This window comes from Sorex fumeus, unplaced genomic scaffold (genome assembly GCF_029834395.1).
Source record: "Sorex fumeus unplaced genomic scaffold, SorFum_2.1 ptg000051l, whole genome shotgun sequence".
Taxonomy (NCBI): Eukaryota; Metazoa; Chordata; class Mammalia; order Eulipotyphla; family Soricidae; genus Sorex; species Sorex fumeus.
The window spans coordinates 11,524,786-11,545,283 of NW_026606108.1; the positions used below are offsets into that span (position 1 = coordinate 11,524,786).

Below are 20,498 nucleotides of genomic sequence, written 5' to 3' on the forward strand. Positions count from 1 at the left end.
TCCAATTAATTGCAGTTTACCTGCAATATTAATCTGTTTTTTTAAAATTTATTTTGGTCCTGGGCTCATACCTGATTGGTGGTCAGAGGTTTCTCCTGGCTCTTTGTTCAGGAGTCATCTCTGACAGTACTTGGGGGATCATGTACCATGCTGGGAATAGAAGTTGGGTAAATTGTGTTCAAAACAAGTGCCCGACTGACAGTACCATCTCTTTGTGCCCCTGATTCCAAATTTTTAAAGATTTAAAAAATTTTGTTTTTATAAAGTTGTTCACTGTAGTTTATTACATTCAATATTTCAACACCAATCCCACCACCATTACACCTTTCCACCACCATTATTTTGAATTTTCTCAACCAACACCCAAGCCTGCCCAAAGGCAGATCTTCAATAATTTATTTTGTATTCCTTGTTATGAATAACCTGCTAAAAATGCTCCAAATAGTTTTCCTTAGAGTAAAGTGTGTGAAAATTGTTATATCTCACCCCAGAGCCATTAAGCCCTTGCACAAGAGATTACTAACAGATTACTAACAAGTTGCTACAGGTTGAGCCTGTGTGCTAATATACATATATATTTTTTTAATTGAATTGATTGTGTTCTACTTAACACCCCACTGAATGTGGTGTGATACTCTTAGTACATCAGTGACATAGAGTATGAGATGCCACATGACCATGAATGCGGCCGCACACTCCAGAAATTCTAAAATTTTTAATAGGGTGATAGAGTTGGAGTTAAATATTTAGCTGGATGGTGACTTTAGGGTCCAGAGGATTCTCTGCAGCTTCTCGATTTCTTCTGAGATTCGTTTGTGAGTCTCTGGATCATGGCTGCTTATGAGTTTATATGGTGCCAGAGACAGTTTGTGGGTGTGACTGCCAGGCTGGCAGAAGCACAGGGAGATGGGGCACCAGTTTTGTTTTCATTTTTTTAATTTTTTATTTTTTTGCTTTTTGGCATATCGAATACTCTCGGTAGCTTGCCGGGCTCTCCGAGAGGGGCGGAGGAATCGAACTTGGGTCGGCCATGTTGGCCGCTTGTAAGGCAAATGCCCTACCCGCTGTGCTATCGCTCCAGACACAGTAACAACAAAGTCTCCAATGGAGACGTTACTGGGCCCGCTCGAGCAAATCGACGATCAACGGGAGGGCCTTTACCTTTACCTTTACCTTTTTGCTTTTTGGCTCACACCCGGTGATGCACAGGAGTTTCTCCTGGTTCATGCACTCAGTAATTACTCCTGGTCGTGCTCAGGGGACCATATGGGTTGCTGGGAATCAAACCCGGGTTGGCCACAAGCACTTAATCACTTAATCACTTAACTTCCCGTTAGTCGTCGATTTGCTCGAGCGGGCGCCAGTAACGTCTCCATTTGTCCCTGTCGCGTGCTAGTGTAGCCCAATGGCATCTGTTCGCTCCGGGAACATGAAGGGCCTCAAACCGATCGTTCATGATCTTGACGAAGAAGTCTGACCATCTGGTAGGTGGGCGGCCACGCGGTCTTTTGACATCCCGTGGAATCCAGTCGGTAACAGCTCTAGTCCAGCGGTCGTCTTTAAATCTCATTACGTGACCAGCCCATCTGATTTTCAACACCTTGGCAAATGAGACAGCGTCCCTGATTCTTGATCGTCGACGGATGTCAGAACTCCGGATTCTTTCTCTCATTTGAGTGAAACGTGATATTCCAAGCATAACTCTTTCTATTCTTCTTTGGGAGACCTGAATAGCGTTCTCATCTTGTTTGCGTAGGGCCCAGGTCTCTGAGGCATATGTTAATGCAGGAAGAACAGTGGAATCAAAGAGATGTGCCCGGAGCCGGAGGTTCTTCGTCCTCTTAGCTATTTCTTCGACGTTCTTGAAGGCGTTCCAAGCTGCTCTCTTCCTCCTGCGCAGCTCGGGTGCCAGGTCATTTGTCATGTTGACCTCTCGACCTAGGTACACATAGCTGTTGCATTCGGAGATGGTCGTTCCATTGAGAGCGAATGGGGCATCAGGAACGAGGCTGTTTCTCATAAACATTGTCTTCGTAAGATTCAGCTGTAGTCCTACCTTTCCACACTCACGGTCAAAGTCGGCCAGCATTTGTGCCGCTTGGCTGATGTTTGGTGTTATTAAAACAATGTCATCAGCAAAGCGGAGGTGGTGTAGTTGCCGACCATCTATCTTCACTCCCATTCCTTCCCATTCCAGTCGTCGCATGATGTTCTCGAGGGTGGCACTGAAGAGTTTCGGTGAAATGGTATCACCCTGCCGCACCCCTCTCTTGACATCAACGATCACTTCTTTGTAGAATGGTGAGATCCTGGTATTGCGGCCACATGCAAGGCCTAAAAATTAGTTTAAAATAGGGGTAGAGGGTGGAAGCTATAGTACAACGGGTAGGGTGTTTTCTTTGCATGTGGCTAACCTGGGTTCGATTCCCAGCATCCAACATGGTCCCCTGAGCACTGCCAGGAGTAATTCCTGAGTGCAGAGTCAGGAGTAACCTTTGTGCATTGCCAGGTGTGACCCCAAAAGCAAAACAAAAACAAAAAACAAACAAAAAATGGGGGTTGAGAGCCAGAGTTCAATGCATAGGGCACTTGCCTTGCATGTGGATTTGATTGCTGGCACCACCACAGCTTACTGGGTATAACCCCCCCCCCCCCCCGCAAAAAAACACACACACGGGGGGGGGGTGTTTTCAGAGAGACAAGTAGAGCTGGTTAGCTGCTTGCCTTGGATGCAGCTGACTCAGGTTCTGTTTCCAGTACTCCAAATGGTCCCCTGAGGCCTACCAGAAGTGATCCTTTAGAGTAGAGCCAAGAGTAAGCCCTGAGCACTGCTTGATGCACCCCAAAACATTACCCCCTACCCCTACCCCCACCCATATTTTTTATGGTTACATTAAGTTAACTTCCTTGCTTAAAACTCTTCAAAACTTTCCCATTTCACTTTCATTATGCTAGTTATAATAACAATTATCATTCCACCACCTTACGATTCTTGGAATGTTCTCATTAGAATACTCCAATTCCAGGTAACCTTCTTTGGTTTCCTTTTCTCCTCTGGCTCCCAAGATATCGTGGAGAACTCCTCCCCCACAGTGCACTTGCTCACTGACCTTTCAGCAACCTGAAGGCACCATCTGACCTTTATTTTCCATGGTCTCTCCAGCTTCTAGCTCACTTTCTTGCACATTTTGCACCAGTTGATGAATCTTTGGACCAGGAGTCTAGAAACAAGCTGGGCCAGTTATTTCTATTTTGAATGTGTTGGAGGTGAGGTGCAAACAGTGGGGAAATGGCTCACAAAGGCATTGGCCAAGAGATGGTACATCTTCTTGTTTGTTCTGCAAGGCAGAGACTATGACCCCCTAATAAGAAGAGGAAATAGGGGCCCACAGAGATGAAACAACAGCCAGAAATAGTAGAGAAAGTAGGGCAAAAATTAGGTGAGTATAAGGTTGATGCATTCGTTAATTCAGAGTCACCAGGATCACCAGCAATGCCCCATCAAACCCAGAGCTTACCAGTGCCACCTGCATTGGAAATTGGGCCAGTGCCGGCCTGGCATGTACATCCTCAAAATCCACACTCTGTGCCTGGGCCAGCGTGCCAGGGCCCTGCCACCCTGGGGAGGAAGCCTATGCAGTTCTCCGCTTGGAAGAGGGCCAAGGAGAGGCCCTCTCTGCTCCTGGCAGCTGTCTGGAGGCTAACACCATGCTGGATCCAACCAGCTCTTCCCTCGCGCAGCCCCTCTGCCTGTCTGGGCCAGCACAGGCTTGCCACCTGTCAGAGACGCTCCTGCAGCCAGGGCCTGGGGGGAAACCACTGTCTCTTCTCTTGAAGAAAGAACCTCTGGATGAGTCTGGATGGATGATCAAAAATGTCCTCTCTATGCCAATTGTGAACAAGAAGGAAGAGATTGTTGGGGTGGCCACGTTCTACAATCGCAAAGATGGAAAACCCTTTGACGAAATGGATGAGACGCTCATGGAGGTATGTTGGCCAGGAGCCATGCTGCCAGCAGTCCTGCAGGCAGCTTTGCCCGGGCTGGGCTGCTGGGGTCTCCACTGTGGATGGAAACGCTGCTCCGACCAGCCTCAGGCTTTATCTTCTCCGCTTTGCATCTGTATCTCCATGTGCCTGCAGGGAGGTCTTCACCTCCCTTTCCTAATGAACAGACCTTTCGAGGAGCTTTTAGGTTCAAAGACACACTGAGCAAAAAGTACAGAGAGTGGGGCCAGAGTGATAGCACAGCTGGCCTTACATGCAGCCAACCCTGGTTCAATCTCCGGCATCCCATATGGTTCATGAGCACCATCAGAAGTAATTCCAGAGTACGGAGCCAGGAGTAACCCCTGAGCATTGTCAGGTGTGGCCTAGAAACCAAAACTACAGAGAATGCTTGTATACCCTCATCTATTCATTGATACAACATGTGTTTTTCTGTGACATTATATTACAGTACAAGAGTGATGCTGGAGGGTTCAGGAATGTAGGTCAGTGGCAGAGTGGCACGAAACCCTGGGTTCAAGCCCCAGAACCCCCCCCACACACACACTCACTGACACACAGCCACACACACACATTCAAACACTCCTCTCTCTCTCTCTCTCTCTCTCTCTCACACTCACACACACACACACACACACACACAGAATACTGCTTGCTGTATATTAGTGCTTTATTTAAAGTTCCTTTCCAACTATTATCACATGTTATCCTCACCTCATCTCTTTCAAGAGAGCAGCGCATAACCTGTAAATTCTATTTTACAGCTGAGAAAATTGAACGTTACTCTATTTTTTGGAGATTGGGGGCACACCGGGTGGTGTTCAGGGATTACTCCTGGCTAGGCACACAGAAATCACCCCTGGTGGTGCTCAGGGGATCATATGGAATGCCAGGGATAGAATCCGGGTGGCTGTGTACAAAGCAAATACCATACCCACTGTACTATCACTCTAGCCCCGGGCCCTTAGATACTCTTGTGCTCAGCTATAGAGGCAGGATCAAACCTGGCCAATCTGTCTCCAGTTCCTCCTTTCTTTTCTTTCAGTCTTTGACTCAATTCCTGGGCTGGTCTGTTTTGAATCCTGACACCTATGAGTCAATGAATAAACTTGAAAACAGGAAGGATATTTTCCAAGACATGGTAAAATATCATGTGAAATGTGACAATGAAGAAATCCAGAAAATCCTGGTGGGTGAAGTTCTTTTCTTGTCTGCTCTAGTAGAGACCACAGTTGCCAGGGTGAAGTGGAATGTCAAGTTTCACGGGGGGCGGTGACTGGGGTGGTCTGTCTCCTGCTTCTTCTGCATAGCTCAGGGATGCTGTGGGTGGGTATGTGGGTGAGTGGATGGATGGTTGGTTGGGTGAGTGGATGATGATTGGGCGGATGGATGTTTGGGTGGATGCATAGACTAGTGGGTAGAAGGGTAGGTGGCTAGATGGATAGATGCTTGGATCTGTACATGCATGGGTGGATGTGTGGGTGGGTAGATGGATGCATGAATGGAGGATGGTGGGCGAGAGGGCGAATGCATGGGTTGGTATATGGGTGGGTGGGTGGGTGGAGGGATGTGTGAGAGTGGGTGGATGCATGGGTTGGTGGGTGTGTTGATGGATTGAGAGGTAAAGGTAAGGTAAAGGCCCTCCCGTTGATCATCGATTTGCTCGAGCGGGCCCAGTAACGTCTCCATTGGAGACTTTGTTGTTACTGTGTCTGGCATATCGAATACGTCACGGGGAGCTTGCCAGGCTCTGCCGGGCGGGCGAGATACTCTCGGTGGCTTGCCGGGCTCTCCGAGAGGGGCGGAGGAATCGAACTCGGGTCAGCCATGTTGGCCGCGTGTAAGGCGAACGCCCTACCTGCTGTGCTATTGCTCCAGCCCGGATTGAGAGGTAGATGGATGAATGGATGCATGTGTGTATGCATGGATGGATGTGTGGATGAATAAGTGTATGTGTTGATAGATGGATGCATGCATGCATGAGTGCATATGTGGGTGGGTAACTGGATGGGTAGATGAATTGGAAGACTAGAACCACACATCATGGTTTGATGGATAGATGGATGTCTGTTTTGGATAAACAGATAGATGTTGGATGTAGATGTGGGTGAATTAATGGTTCAGTGCCAGAAGTGCTAAATAATGGCTAGTCTGTGTGAACTAGACAGCTAATCCTTCCAGGGGCCATTTCAGTCTTGATTTAACAACTGTAGACAGTCCATTTACCACTATGTTTAGGCTAACTTAGTACTAAATATGGAGTTTCTTCAACTATAGCACCTACTATGAGAGACAAAATCTCAAAATCTCAAAATCTCAGCTCACTGAGAAGACAGATCACAGAGGAGTTTGGTGAGCAAAGAAGTATGCCAGAAGAAATCAGACGTTTATGGAGACCCTCACATTGCTTCATCACAATAAACTTCAGTTCATTTTATTTACTTATTGATTATTTTATGAGGATAGAATACAGAGTCTCACATGTGCAAGGCAAATACTCTGCTATTGAGTTATGATCCCTGGTTCACTTTGTAGTATATAAGGCAACTTATATCTTGTTTAATTCTCATATTGACCCAATAAAGGTGGGGTGGAGCCAAGGCAAGTATTTCTGTCTCTGTTATGGACATGAAAAATGGCTCAGGAGGAGAGAACAATGTCCCCAAATCACCAGCTGATCGAGTAGGTCTCACACTCTTTTGTTTTGTTTTGGGCCACTCCCAGAGCCACTCAGGGCTTACTCCTGGCTCTGCACTTAGGGGTCACTCCTGGCGGTGCTCAGGGAACCATATGGGATGCCAGTGATTGAACCTGGGTCCACTGAGCACAAGGCGGGCACCTTTACCCACCGTCCTATCTCTCTGGCCCAGGTAGCACAATCTGTATCAAGCTAATGAGCAAATTCTTTGCTTCCTTCTCTCTTTTTATTTTTTGGAGGGGGTGAGTGGGTACACCTAGTGGTTCTTAAGGTTTTCTCCTAGCTCTGCATTGAAGAATCAATCGTGGTGGTGCTCAGGGGACCATATGGGATGCCACATGCAAGGCAAGTTCCCTATTGCGTCTGCCCCTATATATTTTTTTTAGTTGTTTTTTTTTTTTTTTGTTTTGGTGGGGAGTGCCAAGAATCAGATCCAGGGCCTCAGAGTTGCAAAGGCTGTACTCTACCACTGGATTATAATCCTCATTCCATAGGTCATTTACTCACCTGGGAAAATTTCACAACAAATTTAATCCTTTCAGCCCCCAGACCAATCAGCTCAAAGGCAAAAACATTCAGTTTAAACCTTGGTTACTTGTCTCAGCCCATAATTTTAGTTAAATGATGCCGATATGATTTTTATGGAAGTGTAATCTAAGTAAACCAGTAAAAAGTAAATAGACGTTTGGGGAGCAGAGAGCTAGACCAGGGTTTAAGGTGCTTGCTCTGCAGTGCCAGGACAACAGGACAGAGGGAAGGGCGCTTGCCTTGCATGTGATTGACCTGGGTTTGATCCTCAACATCCCATATGATCCCCTGAGAACTGCCAGAAGTGATCCCTGAGTGCAGAGCCAGGAGTAACCCCTGAGCATTGCTGGGTGTGGCGCAAAAACCAAGGAAAAAAGAAAGAAAAAGATGCTTGCCTTGCATATAGCCAACTCTGGTACAATTCCTGGTACCACACATGGTTCCTCAAATACCGTCAGGAGTGATCCCTGAGCACAGAACTAGAAATAGCCACTGAACACTGCTGATTTCTGCCCCCACTGACCTTTAAAAAAGTGGTTAATGGACTGTGTTGGTAAGAAATCAGAAATAAGTGGCTGGACTTAATTTTTTTCTTTTTTAAGCCCATAAGGAAAAAAAAAACAGAGAGGGAAGGTGGATAAGGAGATAACAGCAAACTCTAACATTGAAGCATAATCATGAAAATGTGTAAGTCTGCAACTGTGTTTCACAATGATTCATTAAAATAAAACAATTAAAAAAAAAAAGAAACACCCCCCCCCCAAAATGTGAAAGGGAGGGAGCTTGTGTTGAGTCACACAAAAAGGGCCAGGAAGTGCCAGGGCTCTATGCAAAGCCCCCCCCCCCCCCCCCGCCGCCCCCCAAACAATTCTTGTTCTTCCTAGGTGCCAAGCACTATAGGACGTGATTTACAAGCATCATTTAATTTTGTTGCATAAGCATTTTTGACTTCGCACAGTCTCATTTCAATTCCTCAGTGAAGGATTTTCACTGTCCCCATTTTACAGATGAGGTCATGAGGTCAAGGCTGTGGCATAAACAGCCCTGCAAGGTAAGGAGCAGAGCTCAAGTTCGCACACAGCTTCCAAAGCCCCTGGCTTTAAGTTGCTCTTCAATGAATTCCGAAAGGGCCCTCAGCCTCTCTGAGCTGGGGTTACTGTTGCAAGGGACTTTGGAGGAAGGAGAAAAACAGAAATGGAAAAACTGTGGCATACTTGTGTCTCCTTAACCCTTTGTTTTGTCTCTGCCTTTTGGGTGTGGCAGAAAACCAGAGAGGTATATGGGAAGGAGCCATGGGAATGTGAGGAAGAGGAGCTGGCTGAGATCCTGGTGAGTGGTACAGTGACACTGACCTAGTATCCACCAGGGTCCCTGACACTTTGTTCTGATTCCCCAACAGACAGGAGCTGGGGCAGAGCTGATAGGAAGCAGGGAAGATCTTGGAACTTATTTTTGGTGGTGGTGGTGATGGCGGGGGAGATTGCCACACCCAGCAGTGCTTGCTCAGATGTTACTCCTGGGTCTGCACTCAGGAATCACTCCTGGTGGAGCTTGGGGAACCATATGGGGTGCCCGGGATCGAACCTGGGCCAGCTATGTGCAAGGCAAGTGCCCTACCCACTGTACTATCATTCCGGCCCCAAATTATAGAGTTTTTTGACTTTATCATCACACAGCAAGCAGAGCTTCCAGATGCAGAGAAATTCGAAATTAATAAATTCCACTTCAGCGACTTGCCCCTGACGGAACTGGAACTGGTGAAATGTGGGATCCAGATGTATTATGAGCTCAAAGTGGTGGAAAAATTTCACATTCCTCAGGAGGTGAGGTCAAGAACCAGGTCTGTGATGCCTCCTTTTTTTTTTTTTTTTTCTTGTTTGCTTTAAAAAAAAAATCAGTCTACAAACCGCCTGAAAGAAGTGTTTCCTTGACCTTTAGGGTTGAAAGCACTCGTTGTGTTGCATAAAGGAGTCCTGATAAGTCACGTGTTCCTCTGACCTGGGGTGTTTTGGACACTTTGGCTTCCTATGGTTCCCACGCCCCAAGTTCTGAAGGCATTGAGGAAATGGAATGCAGAAACTTATCTAGGGGTGAATAAGGCTGGGAAGTGTGGGTTCAGTTCATCTAAACAGAACTTTCTTGGGGGCCAGGAATGTTGCGCAGTGCTAGAGCACGCATCTTGCATGTACTCACATAACACCCATTTCACAAAACCAAAAGATGGCCAGGGGTTGGGCAATTGGAGAAGTGGCACCTGTTTTGTGTGTGCACAGGTCACGGACAGATCTGATTCACATAGCATCAGCCCAGAAAGTGCCAGAAGTACACATTGTTCATGTATGGGGGAAAAATGTTCTCCCTCTCCTGAGTTCCTGAGAGTCCTCCTGCTCTACTTGACCAGCAGATTCGCAGGAGAAAAACAAATAGAAGTTTGTGCCTTCTGAATGCATGAAAAAGAGCCAGAAAAACCGGGCGATTCAGAAAAGGCTCTGGCCAGCCCCCACCACATATCACCTTCAGTTAAAGAGGGAATAAGAATCCTGGACCGCAGGGCTCGATCTTTGAAAGGAGGAAGACAGTCTAGGGAAGGTGGGAGAACAGAGGCTGGTAACCAAATGCTTGCAGGCACAGAGAGGAAGCCTGCACCCCCCCTCTCCCCCCGCCCACTCTCTTGGCTCCACCCTCTGCAGTTCAATCTCCGAGAATCTCTCTTCTTGCAACAGGAAGGGAAACCACGACAAATGGACACATTTATCCCAGTATCTCTTACACAAGGGGAACCACTCACCTGTTTGCAAAACTTTCTTTGAATCTGTTGGTTCATATAAATAACCAGCTTAAGCATTTTTCAAGCCCAGCTTTTCTTTTGAACAGGTGTTTCTCTCTTTGTCTCCTCTCACATCGAAGTATATTCATTTAACTAAAAACTATTTTGGTTTCACTAAAACAAACAAACAAAAGCCAAATAACCAGCTTAAAAATAATCTTTGTGTCAGGGTCCAGAGGGATAGGACAGTGAGGAAGGCACTTGTCTTGCTGTCGAGGGTTTGATCCCCAACACCACAATACGGTCCCTACCCCACTGGGAGTGGTTCCTTTGCACAGAGCCAGGAGTCACCCCTCAGCACAGCCAGGTGTGGCCCCAAGCCCGAATAAATAAATAATCCTAAATCCAAGGGACAATTTTAAGGTCTGTAATTTAATCTTCCATATGTACTTTTATCCCTCTTTCTTTCTTTCTTCATCTCTCCTTTCTCTCCCCCCCGCACTTATACTTTGATTTTTCTCTTGTCTCTCCCCTTGCTTCTCTCTTTCTCTCTCTCTTCTCCCTCTCTCTCTCTGTCTCTCTCTCTTTTTTAATAAGCAAAACCTTGATTTAATTAAGTCTCTCTCTCTTTTAACTAACCCTCCAGTTATGCTGATGTGCACTCAGGTTGGAGACCCCCCAATTCACAGACCTGTTTGGTTTCACTCTGTGAGGCAGGGTGTGTGGGGGTCCCCAGTGAAGATCACAAGAGGAGTGAGTTTTGTCTCCTCAGCTGCATGATATTCCCATTTCACTGTAGCTAACACTGGGGCCAGAGCCATAGCACAGCTGGTAGGGTGCTTGCCTTTTACGCAGCTGACCAGGGTTTGATCATCAGCCCCCTGAATACTCCCAGAGCCCCACCAGAAGTGACCCTTGTGTGCAGAGCCAGGAGTAAGCCCTGAGCACATCCAGGTATGTTCCAAAAAAAAAAAAAAAACCCAAAATGTAAGTAGCACTTGGCAAGTTGCTGTCATGGCACTGATGCCTCTACAGATTTGCTCCCAAGCTCCCTGGGGAGCTGGGCTCAAAAGGCCCCAGGATGCTGTGCTCAGAGGTGCAGGGCTCCAGGCCGGGCTCGAAGGACCCCAGGGTAGTGCCCTGGAGGCCTCTAAGATGCTGCGCTCAGAGGCCCCCAGGATGCTGCGTTGGCAGGCACCCCAGAGCGGGGTGCACCTGTCTCATGGCTGTGCTCATGTCTGCAGGTGCTGGTGCGGTTCATGTACTCGCTCAGTAAAGGCTACCGCAGGATCACCTACCACAACTGGCGGCATGGCTTCAACGTGGGTCAGACCATGTTCTCACTACTGGTGGTATGTGGGTGCAGGGGGTGGGTGGTGTGTGGGCAGCTGCAGGGTTTGCCTGGTCTTTATCCTGAAGTGGCATGCATGCTTAGTGAAAATGAATCCCAAGACCAGAGAAGCATAGGAGCAGCAACAAATTAAAAAAAATATATATATATATATATAAAGAGAGAGAGCACTTTAGCACTGTCGTCCCAGTGTTCATCAATTTGCTCAAGTGGGCACCAGTAACGTCTCCATTGTGAGACTTGTTGTTACTGTGCTTGGCATAGCGAATACACCACGGGGAGCTTGCCAGGCTCTGCTGTGTGTAGCTACTCTCAGTAGCTTGCCGGGTTCTCCGAGAGGGATGGAAGAATAGCACATTGGATAGGGCATTTGCCTTGCTTGCAGCCAACCTGGGTTCGATTCCCAGCATCCCATATGGTTCCCTGAGCACCAACAAAAAACCAAAAAAAAAAACAACAAAAAAACACCATTTTTAAGGATGTGAGTCAGGGCACTGAGTGCTCTGCAGTCACTTTCATGACCCCAAACAGAAACTGTCCCCCTATTACGCAGCTGCCTTGGTGAGCCGCCCCTGCCCTGCCCCCGCTCCCCACCCCCATCTGAGTGTGAGTCTCACAGCAGTCAGCCTACAGTGTTTGCCTTCTGAGCCAGCCCCTTGTTTGTTGTTGTTGTTGTTTGTTTTGTTTTGTTGGCCACACTTGGTGATGCTCAGGGGTTACTCCTAGCTCTGCACTCAGGAATTAATCCTGGTGGTGCTTGGGGGACCAAATGGGATGCCAGATAGAAACTTGGATCAGCCACATGCAAGGCGAGCAAGTACCCTCCCCGCTGTCCTTTCTCTTTGGCCCTTCTTCCTTTTTTCTTTCCTTCCCCTGGTTGGTCAAGCCGGAGGGCAAGAGGGAGGAATTCTGGCCAGAGGGGCGAGTTGTGGCTCTACTCTCATCGGATTATTTCTGAGAGCTTTGTTTGGCGTTGTACCTCTGTTGCTCTCTTGAACCCTCCACGGCAACACCCTGTGCAAACAAGAGTTATTATTTCAAGCTGTTCAGGGCAAGATTCTCCTGGGACACACACTCAAGCCTATAGAGCTGACTGGGAGGGTTGTGTTTCTAGTCTGGTCATGTTCGATGGCCCTGCGATCCTAAAACCTAATGGCCACAGTTTCTCAACAAACAGTCCCACACACTCCAGCTCCAGGGAGCAGACGGGAAGATGGAGGCCCAAGGGCTCCATGGGCTCAGCTCTGTCCAACGCTTCCAACACTCTGGATAGCTCTGTCCAACACTTCTAGCCTTGAACGTCCTTCCTGCCAGAAACCTTTCAGTCCTTGGTAAACCCTACGGAGTCACAGTTAGACATATACTTCCAAGCTCCCTATTAGTCCTCACCTGCTTAGCCAGCCCTCAGCCCCCTCCAGAGTGAGCGGTCCTCTGACTGTCCTTCCAGACGGGGAAACTGAAGCGGTACTTCACGGATCTGGAGGCCTTGGCCATGGTCACCGCGGCCTTCTGCCATGACATTGACCACAGAGGCACCAACAACCTCTACCAGATGAAGTGAGTCAACCCCCTCACCCGCTCCTGCCCTGGGTTTTGTTGTTCAAGTCTGACTGGCTAGACTCATCTGTGGGAATAGAGGTGGGAGTGGGGGGGGGGTGCATCTTACTCAGATTCTCTGTCTCTCTCTCTCTCTCTCTCTCTCTCTCTCTCCCTCTCTCTCTCTTCCCCCCCCTCATCCTTTGGCTCCAGTGAAATCCCTGCAATAGGCACCTAACTCTGTCAGCACCTCAATGTTTGGGGAAAATGTTGCCTTTCATTCCGGAGGAACTTCATAGATGTGACTAAGTGAAGAGTACTGGAATATTGGGGTATCTTGGATGGTGCAAGTGGACCCCACCTCATGAGAGGGGTTCTTCAAAGAAGGAGCTAGGAGGCCTGAGAAAAGAGAAGGGGGGGCCAGAGAGATAGTACAGCTGTAGGGTGTTTGCCTTGCATGAGGCTGGCTCAGGTTCGATCCCCAGCATCCCATATGGTTCCCTGAGCACCACCAGGAGTGATCCCTGAGTGCAGAGCTAGGAGTAACCCCTGAGCATTGCAGGTGTGACCCTCCAAAACAAAACAAAACAAAACAAAAGCAAAAAGTGATGCTGCAGTGAGGCGGGTTCTCAGATGGAGGATGGTGCCAAGCCCAGAAATGCAGGCTGTCTGGAGAAGCTAGAGAAGGCCAGGAAGAGCTTCCCCCTCCAGCCACCAAAAGGAATGCAGCCCCCCACCCCCCACCCCGCAGATCTACTTCCGGCTTCGGAATTCCGGAGCTATAAAATGATAAATGGTGGCTTTAAGTCATGACATCAACAGCAATTTATTTTCGCAGCAGCAATAGGAAAAAATATATCAAACTCCCTCCGTCTCCTCCTCCCCTTCCTCCTTGGCTAAACTAATTTGAGCGCAGACGCCAGACACCGAAGTCAGTCTGTTCACCACAGTAGGTCGCTCTTGGCCTTATAACTCTCCAGACACTCACAGGGCAGCTTCTGCTCAGCAGAGGAGATGCCTGGGAGAGCGGGTCAGACTCATCAGAAAACACTCACCACATCCCCTCAGAGCCAAGACAGCCTCTGAGCACCGTGCGAGAGCTACACTGTCAGTGGGCCCTGGGGACCCCTTTGAGGACTGGGCAGAGCTGGGACTGCCCCTCCACCCTCATCCTACCCTCTAGCAAGATTCAAACCTGCTCTCAGAGTCTCTTAAGCTGTGCGCATACTCCATGGCTTGAGCCTGTGTTCACATGTTTTACCTGTGTGAAAGGAAGTGTTGAGAGCACAGCAAATCCTCGGGTATTTGCTGAACAGACATGAATGAACACAGAGCCTGGGGGAGTTCACCAGCATCAGGGAGGGAGGACTAGGGGTTGGGTGACCTTCATAGTGTCCGTGGGTGGTTAGAAGGGACTCACGTACCTCTAACAGTGCGTGTGGGGGCGTGTTTATGCCTTTTTTAATTTGGGGAGATATGTCCATACTGAGCAATAAACTGTCTAAGGCATTCAGAACCCCAAAGAGGCCACGGCTGGGCCAGAGTGATTGTACAACAGATAGTACTTGCAGGAGATCAACCCAAGTTTGATCCCTATCACCCATATGGTCCCCCAAGCACTGTCAGGAGTGATCCCTGAGTGCAAAGCCAGGAGTAGCTCTTGAACAGCACTGGGTGTGGCTCCAGAAAACAACAAAATAAAAATAAAATCTCCTCATTGACTTAAAAAAGAAAAAAAGAGGCCAAGGCTCATTTGGAGAGAAAACCGAGAGTTAGGGCCCGAGATGAGTCCTGTTCCCCACAGCTGGCCGCGGGAGATTCTCCCTCACATCCCCACACATCATCCTCTCTGGCACAGAATCAGGAGGAGGGAATCTGAATGATGCCTGCACCCTCTCCCCTGGCCGTTCCATGCTGATTCTCGATCTCTCTCATTCAGATCCCAGAACCCGCTGGCCAAGCTCCATGGGTCATCCATCTTGGAGAGACACCACTTGGAGTTTGGAAAAACACTGCTAAGAGATGACGTAAGTTGGAGAAGTCGCCTGTCCTGGCTTCCGGCCTGCCCAGGAGAGGACCATCTCCTGGAACCTGAGCAGTGCGAGACAGTGCTTCTCCCCTGCGCCCGGGGACATGCTTGATCATCGGGTGACCCATCCCTTCTCACATCTCTTTACTGCTTTCTTCTTAGGCCCTGAATATCTTTCAAAATCTCAATCGCAGGCAGCATGAGCACGCAATTCACATGATGGACATAGCCATCATTGCCACAGACCTCGCCTTATATTTCAAGTTGGTACCCCTCCCGTTTTTTGTTGTTTTTTTTTGGGGGGGGGGAGGTGAGGGACATAGTTGGAAGTTCTCAGAGGTTGCTCCTAGCTCTGCACTCAGGAATTACTCCTGACAGGCTCAGGGGTACCTTACGGGATGCCTGGGATTGAACCTAGGTCGGCCACAAGCAAGGCAAATCCCCTTCCTTCTGTACTATGGTTCTTGTCCCACAAAGGAGTTAAGAACTTGTATTTGTTTTGCTTTTAGGCCATATTCAATGGTTCTTGGAGCAACCCCTTGTGCAGGGGCCTGGGGAAGTTTCTGGTGGGGCCATCCTTTGCCATGCCAGTGGGGTTGAACCTGGCTCCCACAAAGCATGTGCTCAACCTGCTGGACTGCCTCTCTCTCTGGCCTGGAAGACCCTCCCATTTTAGCAATAACAACGATGGTAACAATAGTCAGCACCTTAGTTCTGATTGGTCTGATCAACCTTTGGAGAAGACACTAGGACTGAATTAGTCTTAGACATGACTCTGAGCTGTGTCTGTTATCTCAGGCTAAGGTAACAAACTGGTGTCTTTGGTAGGAAGAGAACCATGTTTCAGAAAATCGTGGACCAGTCTAAGACATATGAGAGTGAACAGGAGTGGACGCAGTACATGATGCTGGAGCAGACTCGGAAGGAGATTGTTATGTGAGTTAAAAGGGGCTTCGATGGTTCAGAGGGATAGTACAGTGAGGAAGGCACTTGCCTTGCATTTGGTCAACCTGGATTTGATACCCAGTATCCCATATGGTTCCCTGAGAACTGCTGGGAGTAATTCCTGAATGCAAGAGCCAGGAATAGCCCCTGAGCATTGCTGGGTGTACCCCCCCCCCAAAAAAAAAGAAAAAAGAAATTATAAAATTATTTCCAACACACAAGTTTTTATTGTTTTCATATTTTAAAAAAAGCTCAAGGTCAGGACTTCAATCACTGTAGAAGCCAGCAAAAACATTGATTCAAAAACATATATGCACACCTATATTCATTGCTGCTTTTAGTATGATAGGCAGGATTTGGAAGCAACCCGAAGGTCCAACAAGAGATGAATGGATAAAGTTGTCATGCTACAGAAACACAATGGAATACTATGCAGCCATAAAAATAAAGTTATGCAGTTCATGGCAACTTGGATGGAACTGAAGGACATTGTGCTGACCAAAATAAGCCAGAGGCAGAAGGACAAATATGGGATGTTCTCTCTCATAAGTAGTATATAGAGAACAAATAAAGGGTATAGACAATCACTGTCACTGTCACTGTCCTTCCATTGTTTATCGATTTGCTCCAGTGGGCCCAGTAACATTGACTTGTTACTGTGTTTGGCATATTGAATACGTCACGGGTAGCTTGCCAGGCTTTGCCGTGTGGGCAAGATACTCTTGGTAGCTTGCCGGGCTCTCTGAGAGGGGCGGAGGAATCGAACTTGAGTTGGCAATGTTGGCCACTTGCAAGGCAAATGCCCTACCTGCTGTGCTATTGCTCCAGCCCAGTATAGGCAATATCAATCAAAAAACAAATAAAACTCTTAGATACCAAACTATAGACCTGCAAGTATCAAGTTTGGGGGAAGGGGTTGAGGGGAATGAGTAGGTTGCCTGGAAATATGGAGAGTCTGGAGGACATGGATGGAGGGAAGGGGATGAAGGGAATGAGTAGGTTGCCGGGAAGTAACATGAAACATAAGGTGGAGAGTCTGGAGGACATGGATGGAGGCTGAGGGATGCACCCAAACCATCAAGTGTCATCAAGAAATAATGCAAGGAGGTGTGGGAGGGAAGGAATGTCAAACTGGAGGTGATGGGGTGGGGTGGAAGAGTCATGGACACTTTGGCCTTGGGGTCTGGTGCAATAACTTTGTACATCAGCATCACTAACTTCAATATTATTGTGACCCTATTACCATAATAAAAAATATTTAAGCCAGACAACTGGAGAGATAGTACTGGAGTTAAGGTGCTCACTTGCATTGCGTAGTGCCTGGTTTGAAATTTTGGCACTGCATATGGTCCCCTGAGCACTGCCAGAGGTCACTCCTGAACACAGAGTAAGGAGCAGCTCATAAACACTACCAGGTGTGCCCCCCATGCAAAAAAGAAAAACTTAACTAGTACAATAGCAAGGATATGGAAACAACCACAATATCCCATGACAAGTGATTGGATAAAGAAGTCGTGGTGTATACTCAGAAGATACCCATGAAAGTAGAAGAAAAGACAAATTCTTTCAGTTTGCTGCAATTTGCATGGCATTATGTTAAGTGATGTAAGTCAGAGGGAGAAAGACAAATACCATATGACCTCACTCATATAGAGAAACAAAAGAGGACACTATTGAATGTAGACAGACCCTTGGCCTTTGTGAAAGAAAGATCACCAAGCAATGGGGGGGGGGGGGGAGGGAGGAAGAGGGAAATTAGAGGTGGTATGGTGGTGGGAGTCGGGGGTCTGGGGAACTTTGGTGATGGTGAAGGTGCTATAATTTTGTTCGTTGAAACCATAAAAGTTATGTAATCATGCTATTGAAATTACAGTAAATTTTTTTCTTTGTGTTTTGGGTCATGCCTGACAATAATTACCAGGGCTTACTCCTGGCTGTATGCTCAGGGATCACTCCTGGCAGGCGTAGGGAACCATGTGGGGTGCCTGGATCAAACCCAGGTTGGTCACGTTCAAGGCAAGCAGCCTACCTACTGTTATATCATTAAGGCCACCAAAATTACAGTAAAAACATTAAATGATAAAAGAACATAAATACGGTTTTAAATTAAAAATGGTATTAAGATGTATATGTTAAACCCCCCCCCCCCCCCCCCACCACCACCACCACCACTACCACCACCAAACAAAGAGATGCAGAGCTAAGGCTTCCTCATTGAGGAGAGAAAACAGGCTTAGGTCAGGACAGATCTGTAAGGAACAATTTTAGATGTAAATATCTTTCCAAAAGGTCCACTATTGCCCAGTCTTTAAGAGACTCTTACTCACAGTGCTAATTCTCCAATCCTCAGCTCTCCGTTTCAAAGGTCTAACATTAACCCGTACAACTGTTTTGTGACCTTTAATTCTGAACCCGTGTTTATCACAAGAGTTCAAGTCTGTCTCTGAGAACAGAAGGTTAGGTTGGGTTTCCTGACCCCTCCAGCCTCTTTCTGCCTTTTTTGTTTGGTTTGGGTTTGAGGCCACACCAAATGAAGCTCATTTCATTTCAGTGTCACTCTACTTTGCCTTTTGATACGAGAGTTCAGTCCATTTACATGTAGAGAAATTATCAATATGCAGAAATTTGTGTCCATCTTTTCTATGAGTATTTTGGTTGTTTTTACCATTCACCTTTTACAGGACACCATTCACTATCCCTTGCAGAGCTGGTTTAGTTGCTACAAATGCTTGCAGCTGTAGTTTGTCTGAGAATGTTGTTGTTATTTTGGGTTTTGGGGCCACACCTGAAGGTGCTAATAGCTCACACCTGACTCAGGGATCGTTCCCTGTGGGCTCTGGGAACCATAGGGTCTGGGGAAATGAACCGTGGGTTCAGCTACGTGCAAGGTTAGTGCCCTAACCATTGTACTATCTCTCCAGCCCCCTGAGAATTTTTTTTTAAATCCTTCCTCAAATCTGAGTGATCGCCTCGGAGGGTAGAGGATTCTTGGTGGAGGGTCATTTCTTTCAGTACTTTGAATGTACCATTCCATTCTTCTCTTGCTTGTATTGCTTCATCGGGGAAATAGAATGCTCCTTTTATTGCCAAATATGCCTTAAATTTTCTACACTGGGGATCAGGGTGCACACACCTGATTACTCAGGGTTACTCCCGGCTCTGTGCTGGGGTTCACTCGTGGTGGTACTTGTGGAGGGGCATATGGGGTCCTGGGGATTGAACCAAGGTTGGTTGCACACAAGGTAAATGCCTTAACCCTGTAATATCTCTTCAGCTCTTCTCTTCAGTTTTCAAAAGCTCTTTTCTAATACTTCTTTACTGATTATGCTGTATACTGTGTGACTTTCAGCTTCCTCCATTTTGCTGTTGAGTCTTATTACAGTTTCGTTTAGCTCCTTTCTTTCTGTTTGACATTGTTTCATTTCTTTGAGTTTATTGATTCCCAACATTTCCTCGACTCAGTGAACATTGAAGGGATTGTTGCTCTGAGGTCATTCTTGAGCAGTTTAGAGTGTTCTGATGTTGTTGAGGATTAATTCTGGACTTATGTCCCCATCCATTGATACAGCTGAATTCCTTCATGTTTTCATTATTCCTGGTGTTTCACAGAAGCTAAGATTGGAACTCTGAGTTTTGGCTGGCCTGAACAACTCTCAATATTCCTAGTCACAATATTAGGCTAGTGTTTGTGACCTAAATTCTCAGATGTCTTGTGAGAATTTTTTTCAATGTCTGCAAGGATAAACTGGTGCCCAGGGTTCTGAGTTGTGTGACTTTGTAGGCACCTTGTCCTGTAGCTGCTGTAGTGCTAATGTCTAACTGGTCTGAGCCCTGCCCAAGGTTCATGGTGGCTGCTGTCTCACGGTCCAGTTGACTTGAGCAATAACAAGAGTGTGGTCACATGTATCCTAATCACAGCTATTCAGCTCACTGATCTTTGTAGCTACTGGGGTGGGGGGTCGGGGTTGTATTTGTCAGTACCAGTTTGGGGATGTGTCTGAGGGATGGGACTCACTCGGGTGTGTCTGCTCCCTGCTGGGCCTCTGGTTTGGGTTTGGTTTTGTAATTTTTTTGGTCACACCTGGTGATACTCAGTATCTACTCCTGATGACTGTGCTCAGGACTCACTCCTGGTGGAGTTCAGGAACTTTGTGGTACTGGGGATGAGACTTAGCCTCTCCATATACAAAGCATGCATAACAGCCCTTTGATTGTTAACCCTCAGTTGTGGCTTAGGAAATGAGTACTCAAGGCTGTGACCCGGGGTGTCTGTGCACTGTCTGCACTGAGAACAGTCACTGTGGGTGCCAAGATGAACGGCTTGTAACCTTTGCACTGGGTGTCTTATAATTTCCTTCCTTTCTTTCTTTCTTTCTTTCTTTCTTTCTTTCTTTCTTTCTTTCTTTCTTTCTTCTCTTCCTTTCCCTTCCTTCCCTTCACTCCCTCCCTCCTTTCTTTTCCTCCCTCCTCCTTTCCCTCCCTCCCTCCCTTCCTTCCTTCCTTCCTTCCTTCCTTCCTTCCTTCCTTCCTTCCTTCCTTCCTTCCTTCCTTTCCTTCTTCCTCCCTCCTTCCTTCTCCATACCTGACAGTGCTCTGGGCTCATTCCTGACTCTCAGGGGTCACTTCTGGTGGGGCTTAG

The 20,498-nt window shown here is 47.3% G+C and overlaps 1 protein-coding gene across 2 annotated transcripts in view; it reads left to right on the top strand.

Moving 5' to 3' along the window:
* PDE6A (phosphodiesterase 6A) overlaps positions 1 to 20,498 on the top strand; it is a 66,749-nt gene that overhangs the window by 33,688 nt on the left and 12,563 nt on the right. For both annotated transcript variants that reach the window (XM_056124597.1, XM_056124598.1), the window contains 9 exons: positions 3,838 to 3,987; positions 5,051 to 5,194; positions 8,495 to 8,560; positions 8,908 to 9,054; positions 11,243 to 11,350; positions 12,797 to 12,906; positions 14,825 to 14,912; positions 15,077 to 15,177; positions 15,743 to 15,850. In XM_056124597.1, coding sequence (XP_055980572.1) covers positions 3,838 to 3,987; positions 5,051 to 5,194; positions 8,495 to 8,560; positions 8,908 to 9,054; positions 11,243 to 11,350; positions 12,797 to 12,906; positions 14,825 to 14,912; positions 15,077 to 15,177; positions 15,743 to 15,850 — 1,022 coding nt within the window. The remainder of the gene's footprint in view (positions 1 to 3,837; positions 3,988 to 5,050; positions 5,195 to 8,494; positions 8,561 to 8,907; positions 9,055 to 11,242; positions 11,351 to 12,796; positions 12,907 to 14,824; positions 14,913 to 15,076; positions 15,178 to 15,742; positions 15,851 to 20,498) is intronic.